This window comes from Plutella xylostella, chromosome 16 (genome assembly GCF_932276165.1).
Source record: "Plutella xylostella chromosome 16, ilPluXylo3.1, whole genome shotgun sequence".
In the NCBI taxonomy this organism is placed as follows: domain Eukaryota; kingdom Metazoa; phylum Arthropoda; class Insecta; order Lepidoptera; family Plutellidae; genus Plutella; species Plutella xylostella.
Genome location: NC_063996.1, coordinates 5,963,911 through 5,991,652, shown reverse-complemented (window position 1 = coordinate 5,991,652; position 27,742 = coordinate 5,963,911). Strand labels below are relative to the sequence as shown.

The window sequence follows — 27,742 nt, the reverse complement described above, 5'->3', positions numbered from 1 at the left end:
GACAGTATGGTTTTGATTATGTGATTGGTAGTAGGTCTATGTGATTGACACATCTATGTCTCCCCCTCCCCTTTATTACTTTACTCTTTGATCTATCTATGTCAATCTTTCTAGTATTCTAATCTATGCTACATATGCTGCTTCATACATGTGAATCTGACCCAATCTGACCAAAATGATACCTATATTGTATCTCCCAACGTCCCAACATACAGTGAATAAAGGAAGCGCCACACTACGTATATTACTTCCATGGCCGCGACTGATAGTGTGAACGGTCTTTTGGGACAGTTCGTGCCAGATCGCTCTCGGAAGCCTGAAATGGTCTGAAAGCTGAACGAAAGACATCCGAGAGCGATCTGGCACGAACTGTCCCAAAGTGCACATTATCAGTCGCGTCTGCTAGTGTGTCGGCACCTTAAGGGTTTGGTGTGTTTTGCCAACACCTACCCGTTATCCCTATAATATGAGGTACTAAAAACACAAGATATTTAGTTAGTTATTCATAGTTAAAATGAAAAACCAGAATTTTTGACAATATATTTATTGCCCAGCTTAAACACTAAATTATTCCTCGTTATCCTAAAGTACCGTATGTTAACGTAACACTGTTTATACAATCAATGTGTAACTGTAGCAGCAAGTATATCCAACGTTCATTACGTTATGAAATAAGTGTCAATTTATTACATCAATCAAGTAATCACCAACTATGAATGGAGAATAGGAAGTCAAAAGACAAAACTCAAGATCAAAAAAGTTTTAACACATGAAAATTTTGATATACATATCTCAATAATACATCATATTTCTAAGAATTTTTATAAGAAAGATCTTCTGCTTATTTTTTAAAGCACGTTTAGAATTACTATTCTCCACACCAGTTTTCCTGACTGTCCTTACAAACCCTGTGCAAAAACCAAATATGCAAACATCTATTCCGATCATTGCCAAGAGTGCAAAAGGCAGCCGGGGTTAGACTGATAAAACATCCAACAATATGGTCACTCCCGAATCCGGCAACATTCGCTTACACGCAGGTATTCCAAGAAAAAAAGTATGTCCGATTAACATAAACTAAAGTACACTTTCTTAAATTCATCATGAAATCAGCCGATATATCTGCCGCTTAGTCTTCATTATTGGCGTCGTCGGGGGCTGGCGTGTGCCACGTGAGCCGCTCCTCGTAGAACTGGATGACCACCTGTGGGCAGCGCACGTTGGCCTGCTTGGCCGGCACCAGGTCCGCCTCGTCCGTGCCCTGCCACTTCATCAGGAACATCAGCTCGCCGCTGCTGTCCGTCGCACCTGCAGGGAAACCTTGTTGTATTACACCTTGGATGATAAAGTACACAAGGATTGTAAAACACAGAAGGTTTACAGTCGGACCGAATGTGCAAAGGTTTTTTTAGGTTCCCTTGGAGATGGAGGTGGACAGGCCCAGAATGGATTAACGCGGCATTGACTTTTATTGAATGCTCTCTGATAAATAATCATTATAGCTCAGACGGAAGTGAAGCTGCACACATGCTTAGGTTTGAATCCCGCCCAGGGCAAACATTCGTGGGATGAGCAGTTTTCTGTTATTGTTTATTTATGTATATATTACCGTATCAGATGGATATGTTTGAGATGGGGACATCTCACAATAAATCTAATCATTAGCCAGTATCATCCACTGCTACACATATGGCTGTCAGTGAGGTCGTCAGTCAGAAGGACTGAAGGGTGTCTCACGATTTTCGTGCCTGTTGTATTTTTTATGGCAAAGAATCAAAGAAAACTAGTATTAACTTACCAATAATCTTTTCCGGTTCTAGGCCGCGGTCAAAACCTGACGCTTTCTTGTCATCTGATTTACTCTTCTTGGCTCCTTTCAAGTCTGGCGTCGCAGCAGAAGACTTCCGCTTCTTGGGGTCCTTGTTGTCAACTTTACCCTTACCTTCTGCAAGTCGGAAATACATAAGATTATGTTAAGCATTTAAAGTAATCACGTTAATGATTATGTTCATTTAAAATTTCTAGAAATGTAGAACTATGTTAGTTTATTGTTAACAATAAGATCAATAAGTATCTTATATTATCTGTAGCAGTGGAATAGTAAGCTGAGAATCAAATTTTCATTGAGCAGTTATTCAGGATTTACATATTGAGTCCCTGTCAGCTTACTATACCAGTTTTGCAACACTCTGTGTATGGTTTTGACTATAATAAGATCTGATACCCCATCCACACGCTTGGCGAACAATGGCAAACAGCAAACACTGACGTGTGGATGGGTGTTTGTCGTTGTTTGCCTGTTTGTGTTTGTGTTCGCCAGTGTTCGGCATCGGTGTCGGTTTTTCTTGCCAGATCAAAGGATGTTCGGCAAACAGTTTGCTACATATCCACACGTCTGGCAGCGGTCAGTATGCGCGCTAGCATTGCGGGAGGCGGACGTATCAACTTGCTACACTTTTTCGTTGGCGCTCAAAGCGTAAAAATGTCTGATTGATCAGCACCTACGATTGGAGCGGTGGTAGCTCAGTCGGGTGAACGCCCGCTTCTCAATCAAGAGATGCGGGTTCGAATCCCGGCGCTGACATGTACCAATGAGTTCTTTTAACTTAAGTACAATGTATACCATCGCTCTTACGGTGAAGGAAAACATCGTGAGGAAACCTGCATATCTAGATCTAGCACATCTAGATATGTGAACCCACCAACCCGCAGTGGACCAGCGTGGTGGGAAATGGTCCAAGCTTAGGAAGGCAGTTTAGACCTTGGGGATATGCACAAAGGTTCCACTCGAGAGAGCCAGGTGCAGGTACTTACACCCCCACAGAGAATAGAATAGAGCACCTACGATTCTGTAATTTTTGGAGGCTTATCAAAATAAAAATATAAAACAAATTAAAGACCAAATAAAGCAGCACATTGTACGATTTCTATGTATTTTTAACCGACTTCAAAAAAAGGAGGAGGTTCACAATTTGTCGGGATATTTTTTTTTTATGTATGTTCACCAATTACTCCGCTGTTTATGAACCTATTTTGAAAATTCTTTTTTTGTTATATTGGGTTAAGCTCCCAGGTGGTCCCATTTTTCAGAATTTTATCTCACCCCTAAGGATGGGTAAAGGGGTAAAAACAGGGTATGAATTTCCATTTTGGACACATATTAACCGATTCTAATGAAATTAAGAACGTAAATATAGTTCTTATAACAAAAAAATATGATGGTGACCTTGAGCTGATCTGATGATCGAAACGGAAGGCAGTCAAGGGAACTCGTCAACGGTATATAGCAACTACCTCGTGTTTAGGCTTGAATGATTCGTATTGATTAGTAGGACTTTTTGGTATCATTTGCATCTTACTTAATTTGAATTATTGCAAATAAACTAAAAACTATAAAACAAAATAATAATTAAAAAGAAGAAGTCGGTTTTTTTTTTTTTAATTATTATTATTATCCCACTATCGTCTTTGCTTTCTTCTTATTTTCCTTTTTTCTTTCTCTTGCTTTAATTTATATAATAAAAAATATGTTAACCCGAAAGTAATAGCTCGTCGTCCGCCGTGTTTGCCGATTCGGAATGTTATGAGCGTTCGCCAAGCATGTGGATGGCTGTTTGTGTTCGGTGATTGTGGTTGGTGTTTGGGACTTTGTTTGCTGTTTGCGGTGTTTGTAACAAACAGCAAGCGTGTGGATGGGGCTTGATATTTAACCATAATTTAAAGTAAGTTATAAGTCATTTGTAAGCTCTATCTTTTGTAAGGTAGACTAAAAACTTACCAGCTTCCTTTTTCTTTCTTGCATCTTCAAATGCAGATATGAGATCAGGACAGTCCAAGTTTTCTTCGGGCTCCCATGTGTTGTCTCCATCGTCATATCCCTTCCATTTGAGGAAGTACTCTACCTGAAATTTAAATTTACATTACAATTTAAATATTCATTCAAAATAATTTTTGTAAGCAAGATTTGTAGGCCTAGTAAATGTTGCAGTCTTTTTAGTGTTACTTACATGGGACCATTATTTTTACTCAGTGTAAATTAATGCCCTAGTATGAAGCTATCTTTTAATAACCCCCTCTTCTTTATTATCCTATGTAGTAGTGTAGGTGTATTTAATAATCCAGAAAAAATTATAGAGATTACCTTTCCATTTCTCACTCTTCTGTCTAGAACTTTTTCTACAGAGAATTCTTCCTCTCCCTCTGGCTCGCCATCCTTCTTCTTCTCAGCCATTATAAATCTGAAACAGGATAAAAACAGAATAATATGTGGGCACATCTTACACATGGCCATCAGCCCCAAACTACTGTAACATGGGTGTTTGACAGCTGATACACATATATGTATACCATTGCTCTGGTCGGTATTCAAGCTCCAAGCATTGGATGCTGTTCACTACTAGTTTCATGAATAGTTTTTCGTTTCTTCTAATACATAGAGGGGGGAGGTGGCATTGGGGCATAGGATGTAGGAAAAAGAAGAAAACCAAGAAGTGAATTTCGACTTTTTATAGGGTTGTGCAATTTTGCTACTGTCAAAGGTTCACATACACTTTACGACGACTTTTACACGAATTTATCTTAGTAGAGTCGACACAGAGAGCTAGTCAGTCAATGTTTTTTGTTTATAAATAAACAAGATCACTTCATTCTCGATTTCGGAGAACATTCAGTATTTTGGTCTAACTAATCACACACACACACACGCACTCACGCCTTGTACTAATGTACTCCCTTGCGGGGTAGGCAGAGGTGCATTGCTGCACCCACTTTTCGCCAGAGTGTTATGTCTAACTAATCCAATGTGATTTACTAGCCGTAGGCCATGGAACAAGATCAGTCCCAGCCTACAAATTATATCTTGTTTGTGAGAAACACTCAGACCAGGATTTGCCACTACTGTAATTAAAGGATTAGCCAATAAGTAAAGAATAGAAATTCAATAAGCTATATAATAACTTCTCCCTGATTTTAATGTATGATTCCACAAATAACATAAAATATTATATTTTCAAATTAAACTAAAAAAAATATAATAGGTTATGTACCTACAAGATAAATGTTTAGGAATGTATAACAAAGCTAAATTATTGAGTGCAAATCTATATGAAAGTGACTGAAAAGGGGAAAAGGAAGGAACATGAAAAATTCAAAGGATAAGATAAATTCAAAATAAAACGGCGGCAGGGGATCAACGCGGCGCGGCGCCAAACAAGTATCAAGCGAGTATCCCCATCGTCTCATCAACAAAGCAATCACAATAAACAAACCCGATGATAGGCCCGTGCGATGCTCAATAAAAGATTAAGGTTATAAATAATGATATATGGGCAATATAAGCAACATTCAAAGCTAAATAAAGAAATATTTATAGTTTATTATTGAAACAAATTCACATTCCGCCATCTTGAGAGTAGTAAAAGCGCAAGCCGCGCGCATTTTTAATCAACAAATTTAAGAAAAGGAACACATGAAAAGGGATTAAAATATAGCGGTTAACACGTACATGACTTAATTTCAATAAAATCTAGTCAATATTTAGCAGGAAAGTGTGTAAATATGTAAATGCATACCGGCGTTCTTTTCTGCAACACACACACACTATGAGTCTATGACTATGAATGAATGAATTTAATGAACGAACGAAATGAATGAAAGACTGAATGGATTGAAGTGAAGAAAGTCAATGTCAGTGTTGACAACAATACAATAATAAACAAACCATAAACCAACTTTTTTTTGTTCTGTGTTTTTGTAAAACTTGACCGTGTAGGTCATTTAGTCGCAACACAACTTGCGACCCTCCACATCAGTCTCCAACTCCTCATGCGGTCTATCTAACTAAACGTTTCTAGTTCTATTTTTTTTTTAACTTCAGCGACGTTAGAGGATGCTCGCTCGCTTTCTTGTGCTCACCATTCAACTTTTTGGATGTGGCAAGAAATTCAAAAAAATATTTAATCTATGTCTATGCCCATGACATGAACACGGATTTGCCGCAAGAGGGCGTAGTTGTTTTATTCAGAAAAATCTGAAAGCAAAAACGGGAAAGTTAATAATTTTTTGGTGAAATATCAACGAATTCTTATTTTTTTGGTTTATATTCTTTGAAAAGTGATGCTCTGTTTTGATGGGATAAAGTGAAAGTTTTATGTGAAGTGAAATACAAGTTCTAGCGACCTATGAAACAAAAAACTGTCGTTGCGCACGATATACCCAACGCCATTTTGAGGCGAAATTTTGTATGTATTACAATTACAGTATTTTGCAATATTTGTCAATCCGTACCCTTACAAGGCTATGTATTATCTAATAATTGAAAAGCATGAATAGAAAAGTCTATCGCCTGTCCAGGCGTTGGTGACATTTTATTATCTACTCGGAGAAAAGGCCGAGGTGGTTCCACCGTGGTGGGTTACTGCGCCCCCGATCCTGGTTGGCATTAATTAAATTAATGATAGCTGGTCTTTTGTGCTCATACGAGTGGCACATTTAGGGGTGTATGGTGTTGTGTTATCGTGGTTGTGGAGTGTCGGGAGTGGCTGTCGTTATCTGGTGTTTCCGACGGTTGCAGATAGCGCGGGTCGTGGAGGATGGCTGGCCGGCCGCTCCCGCAGTGACCGACCGACGCTGCAGCCGCGCAGCTGGCGCTCGTACGTACCTACCATTGTTATTGAAAAATTTAGTAAATTACATCACTTCACTCATCAATAATACTACACTTTTCACTATACCTTTCCTCACTATCTTGCTTGATGGTCAACCACAAGGGCGTACCCAGGTAGGGGCAGGGGGGGGCAGCTGCCCCCCCCTAGAAGATAAAATAAACGTAAATTTTCCTGCCAAGTGGGAATTTATTTATTTATTTATAAGTGGGAATTAAAAACGTGTTACCTACTCTGCGCAAAATGAAGTGTTGGAAACAAAATATCTTTTCTTTTCAGTCAGATATTTTGATTTAATTTTCTTTTATCTAAGTATAATTAAAATATTGTACAAACTTCGTTATAGTAGGTATACTGTTAGCTACGCAATATAATTATCATTCCAAGAATTTTATGATCTGGATATCACCGGTGAACTGAACCCTTAGCATAATTTATGGGTGAAGAAGGGTTTATCAGTTGATCAATTAAGGGACATAGTTGATCTGTTCAACGAAGCCAACATTTTTTACCGTGCTATCAGAAAGGCACTGATTATTTATTTTAAGCACTATCCCATGCACCACGGCAATCGTAGAACGGTCCTTCAGTACGCTGCGAATAGTTAAAACGTGGCTTAGAAGCACCATGGGTGAAGAAAGGTTTATGTCTGATGAGCGTAAGAAAACAGCGGGTTTATTGTCATTTCATAGACAAATTTTCGTCAAATACGAGAAGATTACTGTTAAATTAATATTTTGTTTGCCAAACTAATTAATAAAAATAAATTTTAATGATTTTTAGGGTTCCGTACCTTAAAAGGAAAAAAAGGAACCCTTATAGGATCACTTTCTTGTCCGTCAGGTTGTCTGTCTGTCTGTCTGTCACCACACTTTTTCTCAGAAACGGGTAAAGATGAAGCTTATATTTCGCATAGATATATACAAGGTGGACCAAAAGAAGTCATCCGATGTTGTTTAGCACTAATTTTTTTTCTAAATGATAAACTTCGATTTTTTTTTTATAACGTTAATTTGGACCTTTTCAATAATAATGGTTAAGACGAGAAGATGATATCGGCCAAATGGGTCACAATTGATTGCCATACGGGCTCCTTTTATGGCATTTGTCATCACTTCAGCGAGAACTTCAGGGGAAGAGATTCTCGTACTCTTGTCAACTATTGTCCTTAAGGGCTCCCAGAGACACGGGCTTATTCACATAAACACTGGACTTCAAAAAACCCCACAAAAACCGTCTGAAACTGTTCAATCAGGCGATATTTCAGGGAAAAATTTCAGATAAAACGAAAAAAAAGGCGACCTGAAAACTGAATAAACACAATTATTATTCCGCGTTCTTAGGGAGTATTATTACTCCATGGCTTCTGAACTTGTATTCTGGATTTGTCTAGTCCACCTTGAGTCCACCAATATCTAAACAGATTTGAAATTGGCGGCCATTTGCACAAATGAGAGCAACTTCCAGTGGGGTGATTACTTTTGGTCCACCTTGTACAAATGTACGGCCCCGACAAAGTAACAAAGTAAGGTATTTTAAAAAAAACATTAAATACACGTAACGTGGGGATGAATATTTTTTTCCAGTGTTTCGACGGTGTGGGTGGGTATCATTGAATAGGTCTTTTAAAAATATAATAGGTAGGTAGGTATATGCTCAAACAATTTTTTGATTCAGTGATTGGTTTACGAAATATTAAATTTCAAAGTGGCAATTTTTGTTTGACTCAAGTGTGTCCCCCCTGCTGGCTAAATGGTTAGTCCAAACAATATGAAAAAAATCACTGATGTAGTAAATAATATGACTAAATTAAAAAGGTAAACTTTCTCAGGTAAGTTGACTGACTTGTACGGAACCCTCAGTGCGCGAGTCCAACTCGCACTTGGCCGATTTTTTGTTTCAGTATATCTGAACGACCATAATCTCGAAACAGGTATTAGCTGCCCCCCCCTAGCTGAAATCCTGGGTACGCCCTTGACTCAACCATGAATCATACATCAGGAACTGTTTGATGAAAGGTTCTGATTGGTGGAATTTAGAGGCACATACACAAGCTTTAGATAATCAATACAGTTTGCAGATAATCACATTTTCTAGGAATTCTAAGATAAGATTGTTGATTGATTGAAAAACACAATGGACTTACCTATGTCATTTAACGCAAAATAGCATGGCAGGTTATCATGAAAGAAGATAATGTAGTAAAGTGTATTTGTCAGTGTACATACAAATCTTCAATAATCTTATAAGATATACAATAAATTGTTTTACAGTGTAGCCCTAGTTATCATTATAAAAAAATCCAACCATTTCACATTATTATCTATTTACATACAGACAGGCACCAGTGAACTCTTTTATTTATTTCATAACTCATTCTTGCACCCAAACATTGCTTGGAAGAGATAGATTTCAACTAAAAGGGTGCCTGTAAATTGTACTATTTCAACTTCAGATATGAATGCATGTTCATTTTTTAATTAATAAAGTATTTAACTGTATTTTTATTTTCATGTTAGAACTAAATTATACTTCTGGTATTTGTCCCCTGAACTCTCTGGGCTTAAATTCTCACACACAATGTGTATTATCCCATGCATTTTCATCATTGAAATTAATGTACACTTATAATTCAAGTATAGTTAACTGTAAAGGAATTTTAGGCTTTAATTTAGTTTTTTCTTTCAAACCTTCTTACCATCACTATGCTGTGATATTAAAGGACAACATGACAGTTTGTGAAACATATAATACATCATCATCATCACAAATAGTATGATGAATGAAGATTATAATATCCCTTAACATACATTAATGCCTATAGTTGTAGCCTTGCAGGCTATGGATCACTGAAAATATATTATTACTTAGCAAATTTTTTTTATGAAGTTTACTTGCTGAAAATCATTTACACTTTCTTCAAAAAGTCTTTGATTCACAGATCAAGATGCCGCGTCCGGGTAGTCTGAAGGACCCGGACATTGCGGAGTTATTCAGCAAGCATGACCCAGAGAAGATATTTGAGGATCTGCGCGAGATTGGTCACGGCTCCTTCGGGGCAGTGTACTATGCTCGCTGCAACCTCACCAAGGAGATTGTGGCTATCAAAAAGATGTCCTACCTCGGCAAGCAGAGCGAGGAGAAATGGCAGGACATCCTGAAAGAGATCAAGTAAGTTGCTGGCATGTTCTGTTTATTTGATTAATTGTTTTTCTGGCTATTGTCTAATCAGCTCTATATGACATGGAAAGAAGTAGCGTGGCTAGCGTATGCCCTGCAGTGGATAGAGATTGGGTCATGATCAACATGAAAAGAGCTGGTTTCTTCAGTTACATAAAGTTTCAGTATCTTCTGTGTACAAAAATATTGAGTGCTGTGTTGTTTAGATGTATTTTAGATATGAACTTATTAGAAATTCAAGATCTCTATCAAAATTTACTTTAAATACTTACTGCTTTTGAAAGGAATAAGTCCATAAGGCCACGGTCACACTTTACTTCTTTGTTGCCCTGTTTCCATTTTGGGTTTAAGTCTAGGCTGGGACAGAATTAACAGACATTTGTTTTTTTTCTTGTATTTAACAACATGTATATGTCGCAGGCATCTGGTTTAATCTTCTGTTTGATTGAACCGCTAGCCCGTTCATTGGATGACGCTACTCAGTTGAATGACTAAAGAACAACTCGTCAAGTGGTTGACTGTAACGTCCAACGTCTTGACTGAACGTTATTCAGCGAAGTCGTTAAATGGAATATAGTATAGCAACTTTGTAATGTCTGGTTAGGATGAACATGACCAGACAAGAGTCAACAAAAAGACTATGTTACAAAGCTCTCAACTCACAAATTAACTAAACAATAACAATAAACGTACCTTGATTGTTGTTCATAATTATCCAGTTTCAGCACATTTTTTTCTTTGAAACTATCCGCCGGCGGTGTAATAATAGGTAAATCCATGTTGTCACACTATTTTAACATAAATAACGCACTTTAAACCTAATTTATTTGCAAAAAATAACAATACAAGTGCTTTTTGTGTCAGCTGTTCGCTGTTAGACGCCATATTTGTTTTATTCACCACCTGACTGATTTAAAGTCCGCTAACTAGTTGGACGTTTTGTGACGCTTGTACAATCAACGTTCGGCCTAGTCATACAACTGAATAGCGTCATCCAATGAACGGGCTAGCGGTTCAATCAAACAGGAGATTAAACCAGATGCCTGCGACATATACATGCACTTAGTTAAAATTTCACTCTTCTATCCAGGTTCCTCAAGCAGCTGGAACATCCCAACACCATAGAGTATAAAGGCTGCTACAAGCGGGAGCACACGGCATGGCTGGTGATGGAATACTGTGTGGGGTCAGCGTCAGATATCATAGAGGTAAGCATCTTCCCCTATCTAAATTTCTTTAGAAAACATATTTCTCCATAGTACATATCTGGCTGTTAAATTATGGAACGATCTGCCCATTGAAATCAGACTCGCACCCTCTCTACCATCCTTCAAAAACAAGCTCCGACAGCACTACTTAAATTTATCTTATCCTGATTAGAATGCACCAGCAATTATTTATTTATTTTTAATAATATTTATGTATTATTATAGAATATATAGGTATATATTTATTATTAACTATGTAGGCTTTATATATTATTATATGTAGGTGTTTACATATCGTTTATGCTTTATATTAATGTAGTTTATAAATATCTCTTATTTTCACACGCTACCCTTTTTCATTATTTCTATGTCCTTTCAATTTGGTTGTCTGGAAGAGATTACTTTTAGTAATAAGGCCGCCGTTTGTGCTATTTATTTTCTGTTCATGTTTGTAATACTGTTTCTTTTTGTGTGCAATAAAGAGTATTTTATCTTTTATCTTTTTATCTTTTATATCTTCAGACTATAGTCTGAATATTAAAATATGATCTTACGAAAATGTTAGACATTATCAGTGTTTTCGGTTAGATTAGTTTTAGTACGTTTAGTATTTTAGTAAGATCTTATTACTATCCTATTTTCACGTTAGGTACTGACTTACATGTTATTAAGTATACACAAGTTACACAACAGCAGATATATAGATAGTATTTACAGCTTATGTATGGTTAACTTGCTCGTCGTCCGACTCCATCCTGTTAATAATAAATTAATAAGTAAGCAAATTTACAACACTTCTTCCAAGTTTTTGTTCCCACGCATGTTAATGTCTTATACAAAATGATACATTTTGTTTTTACGCACAGAGGAGAAAGCATTATGTAAAGTTCACCACATACAATGGGCAGATGAAGTAGTCATCAGTTAGTTTTCATTATAAAATAAAAATACTATAATTTGCTCTGTATTTGTTTTTTCATTTGGTTCATTAATTTTTGACTGATTGGTCAAGGTCAATTTCCATACTGGCCTTTTTCTTTAGCCAGACGTAGGCTTCCCAAAGCTCGCCACAGAAAAAGAACTGCTCCCAGCCAAAGGAAATATTATTTGGGCCTCACTTTTTTGTTTATTACTCATATAGGCAATAAGCTGCGTGAAGTTTTCAAATCATGATAAAGTTGGAATAAAAATACCGATACAAAATAAGACATTTATCACAAAAGCTAGACTACCGATAATCAGCTGTTTAGCACTGTAAAATACCTGATGCGTTGGTATTTTTATACCTAGTTTATATATTTGTGGTAGTTCAGATGTTTTCCCCGTCAAAACACCAGATTGTTTTGTCTAGGTTTAACAATGCTTTTCATGTCAATCTTTCATTGAAGTCTATTCATAGGAGGCGAGGAAACAATGTAGATTAGAGTATCAGATTCTACATTATTAGATATACATAGACACCGTCATAGTAAGTTTACTACCCTTTCTTTGTTAGCCGTCTAAAGGGGTGGTGGCATATTTGTGTGGCGTGTATTCGTAGTATGTTAGCGTAGCTCCGAAATTATAGCTGTACCGATTAAATTGCGGTTTTTATTTGTGGTTTTAGAGGACGACCGACCTGACCAATATTGTTCATTACATTTTTTTTTGTTAACCTTTCTTACAATGGTGATGTTGTGGTTCTTGGAATTTCCTCCCTTTTCCAATGAGTAACTTTAATAGGTAATTTACATACTTAATCTATTGTAGGGAGCTAGAGAAGATATAAGGGCATTAATAACGTACAAAGTCTACTGCCATTAGTCTTGCGTCTTTACGTCTGTGAGGGAGGCTAAGGACTTAGTACTGGGAAATCTGGGAAGCCCCATTATCTAGCAGTGGACGTATCAGCTGATATTATGATAAACCAATAAATGAATAACAAAGACCAAATATCAGAATAATATGTATTTATAATAATAAACCAAAATCTGCCCCAACTGATATTGGAATCCGGGAACTTAAGTACAGCAGCCACTGTTGTTAACCACTACACCCTACAATGTAATGTGTGTCATTCAGTCAAATTACGATAGCAAATTATTATTTACGTCCGTCTTATTTCCTGTTTTCGTATTACGTCACCTGCTGATATGATTCAAATTCGAAGTTGAGATTTAATCTGATAGCCACCTAATACATTATTATTTATTTATTATCAGACAAGAAGTCCATAGTAGTTAGTAATACAATGTTCTTACATCTAGTGTTAGAAGGCATATATACAAGAATATATGCTTATTGTGAATTAGTTATGTATGATGAAGATAATGTGGAAAACTGATTACATTCACCTGGTCGGTTCCTCTCCAAATGTTTTTTAGAATCGTTTAACGATTGACTGATAACTATACTATAAACACATGTAAGATAGGTAGGTAGAGAAAGGCCAGGTATTAGTACATGCTCCCAAGGAGTGCCATAATCCTAGCAGCAGCGGTCAATATTGTTGGCTAATAAATATTAAATTCTAAGTCCAAATTAAAAAGAAACTGACCACAAAAATACAGACACATAAGGTATTTTACAACAGAAATTTTTCGTGCATAAAGTTTTTGTGGTGTGTGTAGTAACGAAAAATCTTGTTTCAGATACGAATGAAATCGTCTGTCTTAGACGTATAATGCCAATGATGATGAGTTTTTGTGATAAAACCGAAATATAAATTAATATTAATGTAATATAAATTAACAAATACTTCACCTACAACTTAACCCCAACCCCTCCCCTCTACAGGTACACAAGCGGCCATTACGCGAAGAGGAGATCGCAGCTATATGCGAGGGCGTGGTCTGTGGTCTGTCCTACCTGCACAGCCTAGGCCGCATTCACCGCGACATCAAGGCGGGCAACATACTGCTCACTGAGAACGGCATAGTGAAGTTGGCTGACTTTGGCAGCGCCAGCATCAAGTGCCCGGCTAATAGTTTTGTGGGGACTCCATACTGGATGGCTCCTGAGGTTATATTGGCCATGGATGAGGGGCAGTATGATGGCAAGGTGAGTGTTTTGGCGGTTAGAAGAGTTGTGTATAGCTGGATTCTGTGAGCATGTTCAGCTGTTTTGGAACTATGGAAGAAATTATAAAAGTTGGTGTAGATAAATTATTGAGTGGCTTTGTTAAGGTACAATGCCATCCAGCACGTTGGACTAAAGGCATCATACAAGAAACTATAGATAAAAAGAAGGAAGTATTAGTAGTATAAATGCCAAAGACGTAGTGTTGTGCTTGTGGTGTTACTTGGGAGAGGCCTGTATGCAGCCGCAGAACATTGGTGCTCTCTGAGATAGCCATAAAATTTAAGCTCAGGAGATGCCCTTCCTCACTATACCACCGCCACCGTCTGTCACCCCTCATGCGTAGACTGTACGAAATGAATGGCCTAATATTGCTATCATATACAATAATTTGCTATTATTTATATTATATGTTTATGTAGTACGTTTCTAACGAATTAAACACTTATTCCAGGTGGACGTGTGGTCGCTGGGCATCACGGTGATCGAGCTGGCGGAGCGCAAGCCGCCCTACTTCAACATGAACGCCATGTCGGCGCTGTACCACATCGCGCAGAACGACTCGCCCACGCTCGCGGTAAATATCACCTCACATAAGTCAGCTTTATTAGTACGGTCCGCCAACCCGCACTAGGCCAGCATGGTGGACTAGGCCTAAACCCTTCCTTCATTGGAAGGAGACCCGTGCCCAGGTGCCCACAGTGGGGATGGGTCGTAATGATGATGTACGGATACACTTTTGTACCTTGTCAAAGTTCTTAGTGTGCTGGTAATAACTACTAGAGCAGAACTAGAGTTTCATCTCTGTGATGAAAGACATTCGCTAACTGTTCAGAGTGCAATGGACGTGTAATGTACATGATACTGCTCGAAAGAAATTGGAGATTTTCCACAATCCCAACGTCATCTAGGAAGCCATCCGATAATAGGACACACGCAAACACTCACTTGACACGGCATTATGAAGTTTTTATGAATCAAAATAAATTTGATTTGTGGAATGGTTGTGACTCTTATAAATTATACTAACCCTTGCATTGTAAAATTTACATAGTCCAAACTCATTCATAAATAAACCTTTTCTCCCTTCCAACAGGCGCCAGAATGGTCTGACCGTTTCCGCTACTTCGTGGAGGCGTGTCTTCAGAAGAACCCCTCAGAACGGCCGTCTTCATCCAAGCTTCTCTCACACCCCTTCATCAGCAAGCAGCGGTCTCCCAATGTGCTGGTCGACCTCATACAGAGGACGAAGGCAGCTGTCAGAGATCTGGACAACTTGAACTATAGGAAGATGAAGAAGATATTGATGGTCGATGCGGATAGTGAGAGTGCTATTGGTATGTTTGAATCTCCGATATCCAATTTTAGGCTTTGTGTATTTTGTTATTAATCTAATGATAACAACAATTCAAATACATATTGCAAAACAACACATTACCTCTAAAAACCTGACTTACATTCTTACTTAAAGATTTAAAAATATCCCAAACCAGGAAAACTGAATAGGGACAATACTTCCTTGTACAAAATATTTCATAGTTATTTAAATCGATAATTTATTGTGTGTGGCTATGCTAACACTGTTAAGCTATTCATAAGCTTGTGAAAGTTTACCCACCGATATGGTTAAACTTCGTGAATGAAGATATACCTCTCTTTTCGATATACTCAATGACCACTGCAGGCCTCTCCCTCGCGGCTGGATGCGATCTATGTATAGGTTTTTAGCATCCAATCTTTACCATCCACTTTTTGCAAATGGCTTACGATTAGATAGATAAATCATTTATTTGTTTCACTTAAACATAACAGATACAAGAAATGAGATAGGTACAGAACAGTTAAATTAAGATGCGAAATGTGTGTATTGAAGTAGACCAAAAGGAAAAAGCAACTCAGTGCACATGTTTGCCCAGGAACAAACCACAGATTTTCAGTTACCTCCCATTTATTAGTATAATATCAGCAGCTGAAATTAGTTACCATCATCATTATTAAAAACGTTATCGCTATCCCGCAGGCGACAGCGAGGAGGCGGCGGAGGAGCGGTCGGGCGGCGACAGCTCCAAGTCCAACTCGGCCACCTCGGAGCACAGCGCGGCCGGCGCCTCCAGCCAGAGCTCCTCCTCGGGCAGTCTGCGGCGGCGGCATGCGGTCAGTCACATTCAAATAACTTGACGGATTACAGCGCAGTGAGTGGCCTCACGACTGATAGGCCGATCGCGCTTCGCTTTGATCATCTTAAACGGTCTCCCACATGTTTAATTTAATCTTTGTACGGGTTGGAGGTGCCTCCAGCTAGATCTTGTTCTCTGTCTTGATATTCTTTTGTTTTTTTTCGTTATTGAATTATTTTTTCCAATTTCCTTAACTTACGTTAATTAATTGCGTTATTGGAATGCTTTGTTTATAAACAAAATATAATGATTGCAACGATTTTACAAAATAAACACCAAAACGAAGTTCGGAATTCTGGTTAGATGCGAATCAAAACTCAATTATTTTATTCAATTTGCGATAGTCACCGCCCACACCAGACGTTCATACAAAATTGCTTGGAGCGCGCGATCGGATCGCATTGGATTGTCTAGTGTGGTCCGGCTATTCACGTTTACGAACCTTTTCCCTTGTAAAACTGAGAGTTCTGTGGCTCACGATCTTTTATGCCCATTTCAGATGAACGCCAACCACCACAGTCAAGACCAGCAGGTGCCCCAGTACACGCACCTCAACCACCAACACTCGTCTCACTCGGTCAGGTAAATATATTTCAATTATTACTCACTCATTCTCATCACTCCATACTGTAGTTAGTGCAGTTCATGCCTGTTATGGCTGTTGTTGTAGTTAAGATTATTATGTTGTGCATTTTTTTTTGTTATGCATGATAGTAACGCTTTGTTTTTGTAAATTTAGTTACTTATTTTTTGAATCGTCAGTTTAGTTTTGCCCTATTATTTGAATGCCTGTAGATTATTATTATTACATTTTTGTTTCCCTATCGTAAGTGTAGCTTAGTGTTGTTTGTGTAGTAAACTTAGTAGCCATAGTATCACATAGTTAGTTCACAAGTAGTAGGGCCTCACCACCATCACCCACGGCCGCTCATCCGCACTAGACCCGACCCTTGCCTTTCAGGGCACGAAAGCGCTGGACTAACATATTCTGCTGTTTCCTACGCAGGGAGAGCGAGAGCCCTCTCCCCTCCGCCAACGACGACTACGTGAACCGGGACGCCCTGCGCGACTACGCGAACAGAGACTCGTTGTGTGACGACTACGGCGATGACTACGCGAATAGGGACGCGATACGGGAGTCGCAGCGGGAAAGAGAGCGGGAGAGGCAAGCCAATGAGTACAGAGACTATGTGAACGCGCCGTCGACGTGGCAGCGTGAGCAGGACTCGGATGATAATAGGAATACGCAGCGCCGGCCGGCGCCTAATAGAACTGGTGAGTGCAAGTCGATTTGTAATTAATTCTTCTTCGCTGTATGTTTTTGTACAAAATTGTGTAAATTAATCATGTTTTTGTGTATTGTGCTCTCTTCGCTTGTACCAAATTTCGTACTCCTTTTAAGTGTTGGAATTTCTGGATCAGGTAAATGAAAAACAAGTTTGAATTTTGTAGTATTATCTAGGGAAACTGTAGATCACCAAAAACATGGTATAGAATGATAAGCACAAACCACCTTTTTATCAAATACTTCACAAACATATTTTCACTTGAGGATAGCAAAACTTCTATCTAGGGCACAATACTTTACTTTACTGCTTCCTAGCCCATGCAATTAACACTAGCTCTTACAATCTAAATAATATGATTAAATTTGTCAGGTGTGAGTAACAACGTGAGCGTGGCGCTCTCGCTGGCGGAGCACGGCGCGAACAACTTCGCCACGATACGCACCACCAGCATCGTCACCAAGCAACAGAAGGAACATAATCAGGTATGCGCTATGGAATTTTAAAGTTATTTGAAGGGTATACGGTTTGTACGTTTTTAAAGTAGAACTTGATTAGGTTTACGGTTTTTATGTTTTAAAATAGAACTTCCGCAATGGATTTCTGATCAGTTTCCATGATATACATAGTACGGACATAAATACGGCGTGTGACTGATCCGAAAAACTTGCTTTTTAAAAATACAATACAATACAAGAACGCGAATTACAGAAGTTTTAAGCTAGCAACGCGTCACGGTTTATAAATCCAATTGCTAAGTTTGAGTATTAGGTAAATGACACGTAATATATTACTGTTACGATGGATTGGCCTGGTTAACTCTTGCTAAATCACTAATGCGAATTTATAATTGTCTTCTTCCGAAAGTAGCTTCCTGTCTTGAAGTCAAGGTTCCCTTTCTAAGTAGTTCTATTATTAGTTTAATATCAAACTTACACGTAGTGGCCGTGTTTTAGTGTAGTGACTTTCTGTTCGCACCTCGTTAAAAAGTGTAAAATGTCTTCTTATCTTCGCACTGAAAAGGTATAAATAAGCGAAGGATATTATAAGGGCATCTTATAACGTGTTGCTGACAAAAATGTGAGCTGTACAAACAAACCCTATTGTCATCGAAAATCCCACCACAGCCATAAATCTCATGAAGTAATCTGTAATTTATTGTATTGTGTTGTTGTATTTATTTTTATGTGTAGCCTGTTTAGTATCCCACTGTTGGGCAAAGGCTCCCTCGCCATTATTGTACCAATGTTTTCCTACAACTTAATTGTCACCCGCAGGAGATGCACGAGCAGATGTCGGGCTACAAGCGCATGCGGCGCGAGCACCAGGCGGCGCTGCTGAAGCTGGAGGAGCGCTGCAAGGCGGACGTGGACGCGCACAAGTGCCAGTTGGACCGCGAGTACGACGCGCTGCTGCAGCAGCTGTCGCGCGAGCTGGAGCGGCTGCAGGTGCGTCTAGTGTGGAGAGTTGAGCTGCAAGCGAACTCATATACCTACATCGAAGTTCGGCATACCGACATAATTATGCTCAGTCGGAAATCGTCCTCTGTTAGACTGCACTCTGTCCATGGTCTTTCTCATTTAACCACTTCCGTGTCTAAAGGACAGATGGTACTACTCGCTAGTGCGTTGATGAATAACGATGGCTAAACTAAGCTAAGATCCTAAAAAGCAAACTTATTCACCTAAATGATATAGCACTATATCATAAACTTTATTATGTTGTGGCTTACTATTTCCACATTTTGTAGAACAAACCTTGTTCAGAGTGAACCTCTGTGTTTAGTGCCTAGTGTGTGAATAGAATAGACCCTCTGTGTCACCTCCTTTTGGTTTAGTATACCACTTTAGCGACAACCTGTATATTCCTTTCTAAACTCATTCTCCACCCATTGTTTTCAGACGAAACACGCGCAAGAGCTCGAGCGCAAGACCAAGCAAAACGCGGCCGTCGAGAAGAAGCTAATAAAGGACATAACGGCGCGACAGGAGCAGGAGCGGAAGGCGTTCGACGCGGCGCGCAAGAGGGAGTATAAGGCTAATAAGGAGCGGTGGAAGCGGGAACTGAGTATGGATGATGCCACGCCTAAGAGACAGCGGGACGCTACGTTGCAGTGAGTATACTTTAACATTTGAATAAGCGAGGTTTAGATTAGTAGTAAATGTTGCTGAAGTATGTTGGCATGCCAGTATACACCAGTTAACTTGTGACGTGTGTAATCGCTGCTAAACGCCAATGCTAATTGAAATAATGGGCTCCATTGGTGGATAAATAGTAGTCCAAAGTGCCATTTTTCGCCTCATGTAAAGAACTAATTTATTGGTGTTAGATAGAACTAAATTGCCCTGTAAATCGTATCCGGAGTCATCAGCAACATAGTCTACAGACTAACCGTTTAAAGTAGGATTAGTGTCCTCAAACTTAAAACTGCATCTAATCCGTTCGCAGGTCCCAAAAAGACACCCTCAAACAAGCCGAAGCGGCAGAAGAAGCCCGACTGCTGCGCTCTCAGCGCTCACACCTGGAGCTGGAGCTGCGCCGCTTCCGCCGCCGCCGCATGCTCGCCGCGCACCACAAGCAGCAGGAGCTGCTCCGAGAGGTACCCATGTTGTCTGTGCTCTGTGTGGATGTGGAGGCTGCCAATAATTGTATACCGCTCGGAATAGGGCAAGCTATAAGGCTGCGGGTACGGGCGGCGCGACGGCGATGTAATAATGCATTAAAAACATAGCGTTGTGTACGAAACGGCGCGATGGAGCGCCGCACATCCTTGCCCCGGTGTCGCGCCGCCCGTCGCAAGTTTCGTACCCTTAGTCTAAGGGTAATTAGGGCGGTGTGTTCCTCGGCTTGTTGGCGACACATGTCTTTTTATGTAGCATTAACGAATGCCATTATCCTGGTAAAAATACACACTTATCCACTACTGGTTGCCCCGTCTAAGCGCTACGCTGGAGCCATTGCGCTTTTGCGACGTCAAATATGGACAATTTTAATGTGCCCAGAGATCGACACAGTTTTATTTAATTCACAGCTATTCATAAATAGTACCGCCTTGAACGTTTCTTTACTTATTTACTAACTGTTGGTCATCTCTCTTCCAGGAGCTGAACAAGCGGCAGCTGCAATTAGAGCAGGCGCACGCGATGCTGCTGCGCCACCACGAGAAGACGCAGGAGCTCGAGTACCGACAGCAGAAGGGCGTGCACGCGCTCAGGTAATGTACAGACGGCAAACAGGGTGGCCATTGCAGCTCACGATAAACAGGGGAATCTAACTTTTCATCAACAGCCGATGAACCCATCAACTGTTATCCGTAGGATTAAGATTTTAGATCGTAGGATTTAATTATTAGATGAAGCCTGTAGGATTTTTGGACCACGAACGTTCAACGTTTGTGGACGAAACGTTTGTTTGCGCGAAACATTCTTTGGGCTGACCGATCATGGGCCTATCGACTTTATCGTTAATATGATCCCCGATCTCAAATTGCGGACCCCCATTTTTACGCCAATTTACTGTAGACTAGTGTAGTCCCTTGGCGAATTTGCCGTAGAGCTCTTGATTGGGAACACCCAAATCTCCTTTGCAATGAACACGTCTCTATATAACATCCTTCTTTCTCACTCCAGAGAGGAGCAACTGTCGAACCAGCACGCGACGGAGCTGGCCAACCAGCGCGAGTACATGCAGCGCGCCGAGCAGGAGCTGCGCAAGAAGCACGCGCTGCAGCTCAAGCAGCAGCCCAAGAGCCTCAAGGTACTGTCGGTATGATGCTATTGCGCCTGCGTTACGATACTGCCTTGCAGCTCGCAGCAGATGCTGAGTATGCCCCTTTTGGTCTCCAAGTGTTATTATTTTTTGTTTATTTTATCTTTCTGTGTGCTATAGAGACAAATACATTTATTTTGTTTCTTCCTTGAAAGTGATAAGGAATAAATGCAATAAATCGTCGTCAATACCGCGCTTGAACTTTGCCAAATGAGATAGGTACCTATGCAAATTTCGTCATCGATATAAGTATTGAAAAAAGTTAAAGGTCATTATTGCATGCGGTAGCAGAGGCAGCGAGGCGCAATAGTTAGTGCTGAGGGAAGAGACCTAAAATTCTAGAAAAAGGCCAAGAAACTTATTGTACTCTACGACTACCACCATTTTCGCTACCTATCGATTTTACAACCAATTTTGTTATTTTGTTTTCAGCAAAAAGAAATGCAAATACGGAAGCAGTTACGGGAAACGTGTAAGATCCAAACGCGGCAGTATAAGGCGTTAAAAGCGCAGATATTACAAACAACACCTAAGGTAAACAAAACACTTAATTCTTTACAGTAACTCACTCACTCTGTATAAATATACTGTAAATATAAAACTCTGGTGGATGTATGCATTAGTGATGTAACGAATGTGTGTTTTTGGACATTCGCGAATGCGAATGCGAATGCGAATATCTGATATCGATATTCGCGAATGCGAATGCGAATATTCAGTTTGTGTTCAAATTTGGCGTCATTTGTATGGTTTGGTGGCATTCTTGAAATAATAATAATAATAATAACAGTTACCACACATTTCGACTGTGTGCGGTTTCTGAGAACGATTTACACGAAAAATTTAAACGTATTTAAATCTGTCACTATACTGTCAAAACACGCTTTTTGTTTGTTTAATTACACTCACGGGCAATGAAAAAGATCCATTAAGAAAAACACCAAAATACTCCTAAGCGCTAAAAAATTACTTTGACGACTTCTGCAATATTTAAGTTCATTCAACTACGCATCAGAATATTACCAACTAAAAACGTTAATATTTTATTCAAATTTACTTTGAAATGTTTAAAAAAATAGGGGCTATTTGGTGTCTGCATTTTAAGTGGAACTGTTTCTTTGCACGTGAGTGTATGTTTAAGTCTTATGAAACTACAAGGTGGTCCAAAAGAAGTCATCCGATATTGTTTGGCCCTCATTTTTTTTCTAAATGAAAAACTTGGATTATGTTTTTTGATTATGTTTATTTGAACGTTTACAATTTTATTGGTAAAGTCTAGAACATGATATCGACCAAATGGGCGCGGTCACAATTGATTGCCATACAGGCTCCTTTTATGGTATTTCTCATCACATCAGCGAGAGCTTCAGGCGAGAGATTCTCGCACTCGTGTCCAATGTTGTCCTTAAGGGCTTCCAGAGACACGGGCTTATTCACATAAACACGGGTCTTCAAAAAACCTTACAAAAACAGTCTCAAATGGTAAAATCGGGCGATTTTGCAAAGAAAAATGACAGATAAAACGAAAAAAAGGCGTCCCGAAATGTGAATAAGTATACACAATTATTCTGCGATCTTGGGGAGTATATCACTCCATGGCTTCTGAACTTGTATTCTGCATTTGTCCACCGCCCACCAATATCAAAACAAATTTGAAATTGGCGGCCATTTGTACAAATGAGAGCAATTTCCAATAGGGTGATTACCTACTTTTGGCCCACCTCTATTTCTAAAGTTTTATTACAAAAAAAACAAACCTACCAAATGATAAAGTATGACTGGTAATGTGATTAAGATGTGATTAGGGTAACTTGTAATAAAAGGTTATATACGAATGGATTTTGATTATGATATGTAATTTGTACAAATGAGAGCAACTTCCAATAGGGTGATTACCTACTTTTGGCCCACCTCTATTTCTAAAGTTTTATTACCTACTTTTTGGGTAGGTAATAAAACTTTAGAAATAGAGGTGGACAAACCTACCAAATGATAAAGTATGACTGGTAATGTGATTAAGATGTGATTAAGGTAACTTGTAATAAAAGGTTATATACGAATGGATTTTGATTATGTTAACCTACCATTATTTTAAAATAGTTTTTTTATAATAAGCACTGATATTCGCAAAACATTCGCACGAAATTTTGCGAATGCGAATATCCAAAAATATGCGAATATTCGCGAATGCGAATTCGAATATTCGTTACATCACTAGTATGCATATTGCATATTTTGATAATTTCCAAATAGTAAGGCACAACATTTATATGCGGCATTGGCTACTTTCATTAGAAACCTTCGCCAAGCCTATTTTCCCTGAAGCCAGAGTAAGTGCTCAATAAATTTGGTGATGTCTGATGTTGGTTTATTCGTTTACAGTCGCATTACAGTACACTTATTCTCGTAGCTAGTTTCAAAGTCTCCAGTTTGCAATGAAAACAAATAAAGGAAATAAATCCAACATATTCGCCGCAAATTGTTGAAAACTCCTCCCTATAACGATTTGCTGAACTCTCTTCCAGGAGCAACAGAAGGAGGTGATAAAGAACCTGAAGGAGGAGAAGCGCCGCAAGCTGGTGCTGCTCGGCGAGCAGTACGAGCAGAGCATCAGCGAGATGCTGCAGAAGCAGTCCGTCCGGCTGGACGAGAGCCAGATGGTGAGTTCTTATGTGGACCTTAAGTACTGGGGTGTAAGGGTGATGTCACAAAAAGGGTCTGTGAGGCGGGTCAAGAGGCCGATAGTGAGTGTGGATGTAAACCATAAAAACTGGTGTAATGTAGAAGTTGCCTCGAAACTAGGTCTATAGGTATATAGATCATCAGCGAGATGCTGCAGAAGCAGGCTGGATCGATGAGAGCCATATGGTGACTGATAATAATAAGGTAGATTGAAGATCAGCACCACAATAATAATAATCAGATACACACATCATCACATCTCCTTCCAATAAAGGAAGGGTTTTAGACCCAGTCCTCCACGCTGGCCTAGTGAGTGTTGGTGGACCTCATCACAAGCAAGCTTGTGCTAAAAGAGTTGCCGGGTAAGTGGGCAACCAGACTTTCAGATCTTTTGAAAACGCCCGATGGCCTCTGATACACAAACAGTCAGTAAAGTATTCAAGAGAGTAGTAATCATTATATCTTACGCAATCTACTAGGCAAATAGGTGATCCCAACTGATACGTTGCATGTGCGCTACAAACAAACTAACCATCTCATACCCACCCTTCCCAGATGGAGTGCCAACAGCTGAAGATGCAACTAGAACACGAGCTGGACATGCTGACGGCGTACCAGAGCAAGAGCAAGATGCAGGCGGAGGCGCAGCGCAACCGCGAGCGCCGCGAGCTGGAGGAGCGGGTCGCCGTGCGCCGCGCGCTGCTCGAGCAGAAGGTACAGTTACAGTGGTTTTTTTGTTATTCGTTTAAAAAATATTTGGTGGCCACAGCGTATAGTGCCCTGAAGGGCTCCGGCTAGTACGGGGCGCAAAAGTTCTGCATCGCTGTCACTCACATGGCGCAGCCCCAAGAGTGAGCGCGACGGAGAACTTTTGCCACGTATTATTAGCGCCCTGTGGTACACGGCCTGATTCACGTATCTAAGCTTCAATAGTTTCACGGCAACGTTAACGGATCACCTTTCTTTTCTCCTGACCCGAGCTCGCGAACGCCTGGTTGACAGAAGAAAAGAAAGGCGATCCGTTTACGTTACGCTTGCATGTGCTGTGATCATTAGACTCCCTACTAAGAACGCATCTATCTGGCTAAAGGAAACTTAGTTGTTCAATCAAGTATCATTCGATACGTGAATTGCAAGATTTTCGAGCAAGATATAAATTTCTTGCGCGGCTCCATGCTATGTCTTCTAATCTACAGATCGGTTCACCGAAGTTGACCCTTTCTTTTTTATACGAACTACACTGTCTTACAAATGACAAAGTTGTATTTATCTACTGTATGCAATCTGCAGATGGAGTCGGAGGGCGCCCAGTTCGTGGCGGAGCGCGCGGAGCGCACGCGGCTGCTGCACGAGCGGCACGAGCGCGAGCTCGACCACTTCGACAGCGAGAGCGCCAGGCTCGGGTTCAGGTATGTGCCAACCTTCTTGTATAGTCTATTAAAAGATCAAATTGTTTTGTGTCAGAGAGTTACAAAACAGTTTAAAATCTAAAGAGTCCTATATTTTTTTATGAATAAGGGGATATTTAATAAACGAGTACTGAAATTGTTTTACTGCGTGGCTATTGGTCCTAACTTTGAGCTACCTCACTGTGTCAATATCGGAAATGTGCGGGAGACATAGTCAGCACCGTTTGTTAAAAAAATATAGCGTATGGACAGCGTAGCGACATCATTAAATTTGTTTGCTCACAAAATACAAATCACGAGTACATGACAGCATAGGATCCGCTTGTTGCAGTGAAACCGCGAGGCTCGGCTTCATGTATGCAACCTGTTTGTAGCGATCGATCGAGATTGGCCTGTGTAAATTAGATTATGTTTCATTTTAAGGGTTTGATCAGTCAGTTCAGTGAAGATGAAAGAAAATTGGTTAGGTACCTTGGACATTTACATGTCACTTCAAGAGTACTTTTAACTCTCGTTTACTAATAAAATGTTTATTTAACTTCCAGTGCGATGGCGATAGCGGAGGGCAGCCGCGGCGACTACGACGAGGAGCAGTCGCTGTCGGGGTCGATGCTCTCGCTCGCGCACAGCAACTCCTCGGCCAGCTTCCCCGCCGGCTCGCTCTAGCGCGCCGCCCACTCGCTCTCTTGCTAGCCACCCGCCTCCTTGCGTACCACACACACTGGCCACTCGGAAAAAATAAAAAGTTAAATTCGAAGAAAAATTTACGGACTCGTGGTCATAGTTGGATGACGAGCGCGCGTTCCAAAATCAAATCACTTCATTTTGAACACGGATAATCAATACATTCGCCCACAATCTGACTCAATCATGTACAAATATTGAAACCTTAATTATTCTAAAGATTCCACCAAAAAGTGCTTTATAGATTCGATGTCATGTCAGTATTGTTACAGTATGCCTGTAGGTCCCGTCGATAGGCAAGCTTTTAATCTCGGTATAGGCTGTTGAATCACGAGGTAAACGTATTTTTATATAGTCAGTAATTAAAAGTATACAAAATGCTAGCGGACTATTAGCAATAGATCGTGGTCTATTATAATTTAAATCGCTGAGACTGTACGGCCCTCCCTTAGCGACCAGACACGCAATATTAAACTCTACGGCATTCGTATTAAACGCTTGAATAGTATTTACGTTGTCTTCCAACTTACCAAGTGATAAGTGCGGGAGGGCTTTTCCTGTTCTATATTTTGATAAGATATCGCGTCAGTATGTAAATGATATGCAAGAGTGTGTCCTAAATTTTTGTACGGTAATGGTTGACCCGAACTGATCTATATAACATTGCTTTTATTACCACGCCACTGCCAAATAAATGGCGCATATTTAATCGCAAATGTACATGTTACCTCGTTGTCTTTAATTTGGCGTTGTACGTTGAGAGATTGACTGTAAAGTTTAAGGCACACTGTTGTCTTACCATTTAGTGTGTATGTTGAAGCGTCGAGTGCTGATAGAATGGTGTTATTAATTATTTATATGAAAATGCAATGATAAGTGAAAATGAGACGCTTTTTTCTATTAGGAATCCTATCACAACGCCGCTCGGTGCAGTTCCGCTTGCGACCGCCCATGACTAGTACTAAACATGATGCAATAAATGTTCCAAGATCTCCTAGGCGTAAGACAATGAATCACAGGTGACACATGACGTTTAGACCGTCCGTCCTATGAAGACGAGCGCACGCGCAACTGTACTGAATGGAATAGACGACGCGATTCAAATGATTAGTACTTGTCAGCTCTTGTATAATATTGTAGTGTACAATAAGTTTCTATAGTGTTTAGGGAACTTTTCATCTCTATGTGAGAGCAGCAGAGATGAAAGAGGAACGAATGAACAAGTAGGGGCCGCGCGTGTTGCGCAGGAGTGACCCGGCCCCGCGCAGTCTGCTCAAACTGAGCCTCCCGCGCTCGTCGCCCATTGGTTGAAAATATTGGACAGAAACTATTATTTACATGTTTAGATAGTCGAAATTTCTAATGTTCATATCATTAGGTTTTACTTTAGGAGCAATTTTTACATTTTATATATGTAGCTGTGTTGTTGTGAGTTGAAATTTTATTGAGTGGACTGATATATATTTTTCTTTTTTTATTTGGCCTAGTTTGATTTGTTGCGGTAAAAGTTGTTTGCAGCGATGCAATCGAGATTGTGTTTAAAATAATTCACACTTAGATTTTAAATATGCTTTAACTAAATGGTAACAAAATGCAGGTGCTGACGACGTTGTGGGAATACATAGAAAT

The 27,742-nt window shown here is 39.7% G+C and overlaps 2 protein-coding genes across 5 annotated transcripts; one reads left to right on the top strand and one right to left on the bottom strand.

Annotated features, from left to right (window-relative positions):
* Positions 1 to 528: 528 nt before the first annotated feature.
* Positions 529 to 8,675, bottom strand: LOC105384014 (chromobox protein homolog 1). Of its 2 annotated transcripts, XM_048626491.1 has the most exons (6): positions 8,647 to 8,675; positions 6,732 to 6,761; positions 4,142 to 4,238; positions 3,779 to 3,902; positions 1,799 to 1,945; positions 529 to 1,308 (listed from the first exon to the last, which is right to left on the bottom strand). In XM_048626491.1, exons 1-6 carry the CDS (start codon positions 8,658 to 8,660, stop codon positions 1,130 to 1,132), a joined length of 591 nt encoding a protein of 196 aa, XP_048482448.1. In that variant the 5' UTR covers positions 8,661 to 8,675; the 3' UTR covers positions 529 to 1,129. The 2 variants fall into 2 exon arrangements, with proteins under 2 accessions (XP_048482448.1, XP_011552458.1); XM_011554156.3 differs by lacking the exons at positions 6,732 to 6,761; positions 8,647 to 8,675 and adding an exon at positions 5,571 to 5,664.
* Positions 5,828 to 27,652, top strand: LOC105384015 (serine/threonine-protein kinase Tao). 3 transcript variants are annotated; one of them, XM_038118681.2, is made up of 21 exons: positions 5,828 to 6,239; positions 6,572 to 6,650; positions 9,604 to 9,833; positions 10,933 to 11,050; positions 13,826 to 14,089; positions 14,562 to 14,684; positions 15,204 to 15,444; positions 16,128 to 16,261; positions 16,784 to 16,866; positions 17,246 to 17,559; positions 17,943 to 18,055; positions 18,848 to 19,018; positions 19,472 to 19,683; positions 20,019 to 20,169; positions 20,672 to 20,784; positions 21,200 to 21,326; positions 21,771 to 21,872; positions 23,864 to 23,998; positions 24,576 to 24,734; positions 25,311 to 25,429; positions 25,975 to 27,652. In XM_038118681.2, the coding sequence occupies exons 3-21, from the start codon at positions 9,610 to 9,612 to the stop codon at positions 26,093 to 26,095; spliced, it is 3,024 nt and encodes a 1,007-aa protein (XP_037974609.1). In that variant the 5' UTR covers positions 5,828 to 6,239; positions 6,572 to 6,650; positions 9,604 to 9,609; the 3' UTR covers positions 26,096 to 27,652. The 3 variants fall into 3 exon arrangements, with proteins under 3 accessions (XP_037974609.1, XP_037974610.1, XP_048482447.1); XM_038118682.2 differs by having other exon boundaries at positions 5,832 to 6,239; positions 17,291 to 17,559; XM_048626490.1 differs by lacking the exon at positions 5,828 to 6,239 and having other exon boundaries at positions 6,264 to 6,650.
* Positions 27,653 to 27,742: the final 90 nt, after the last annotated feature.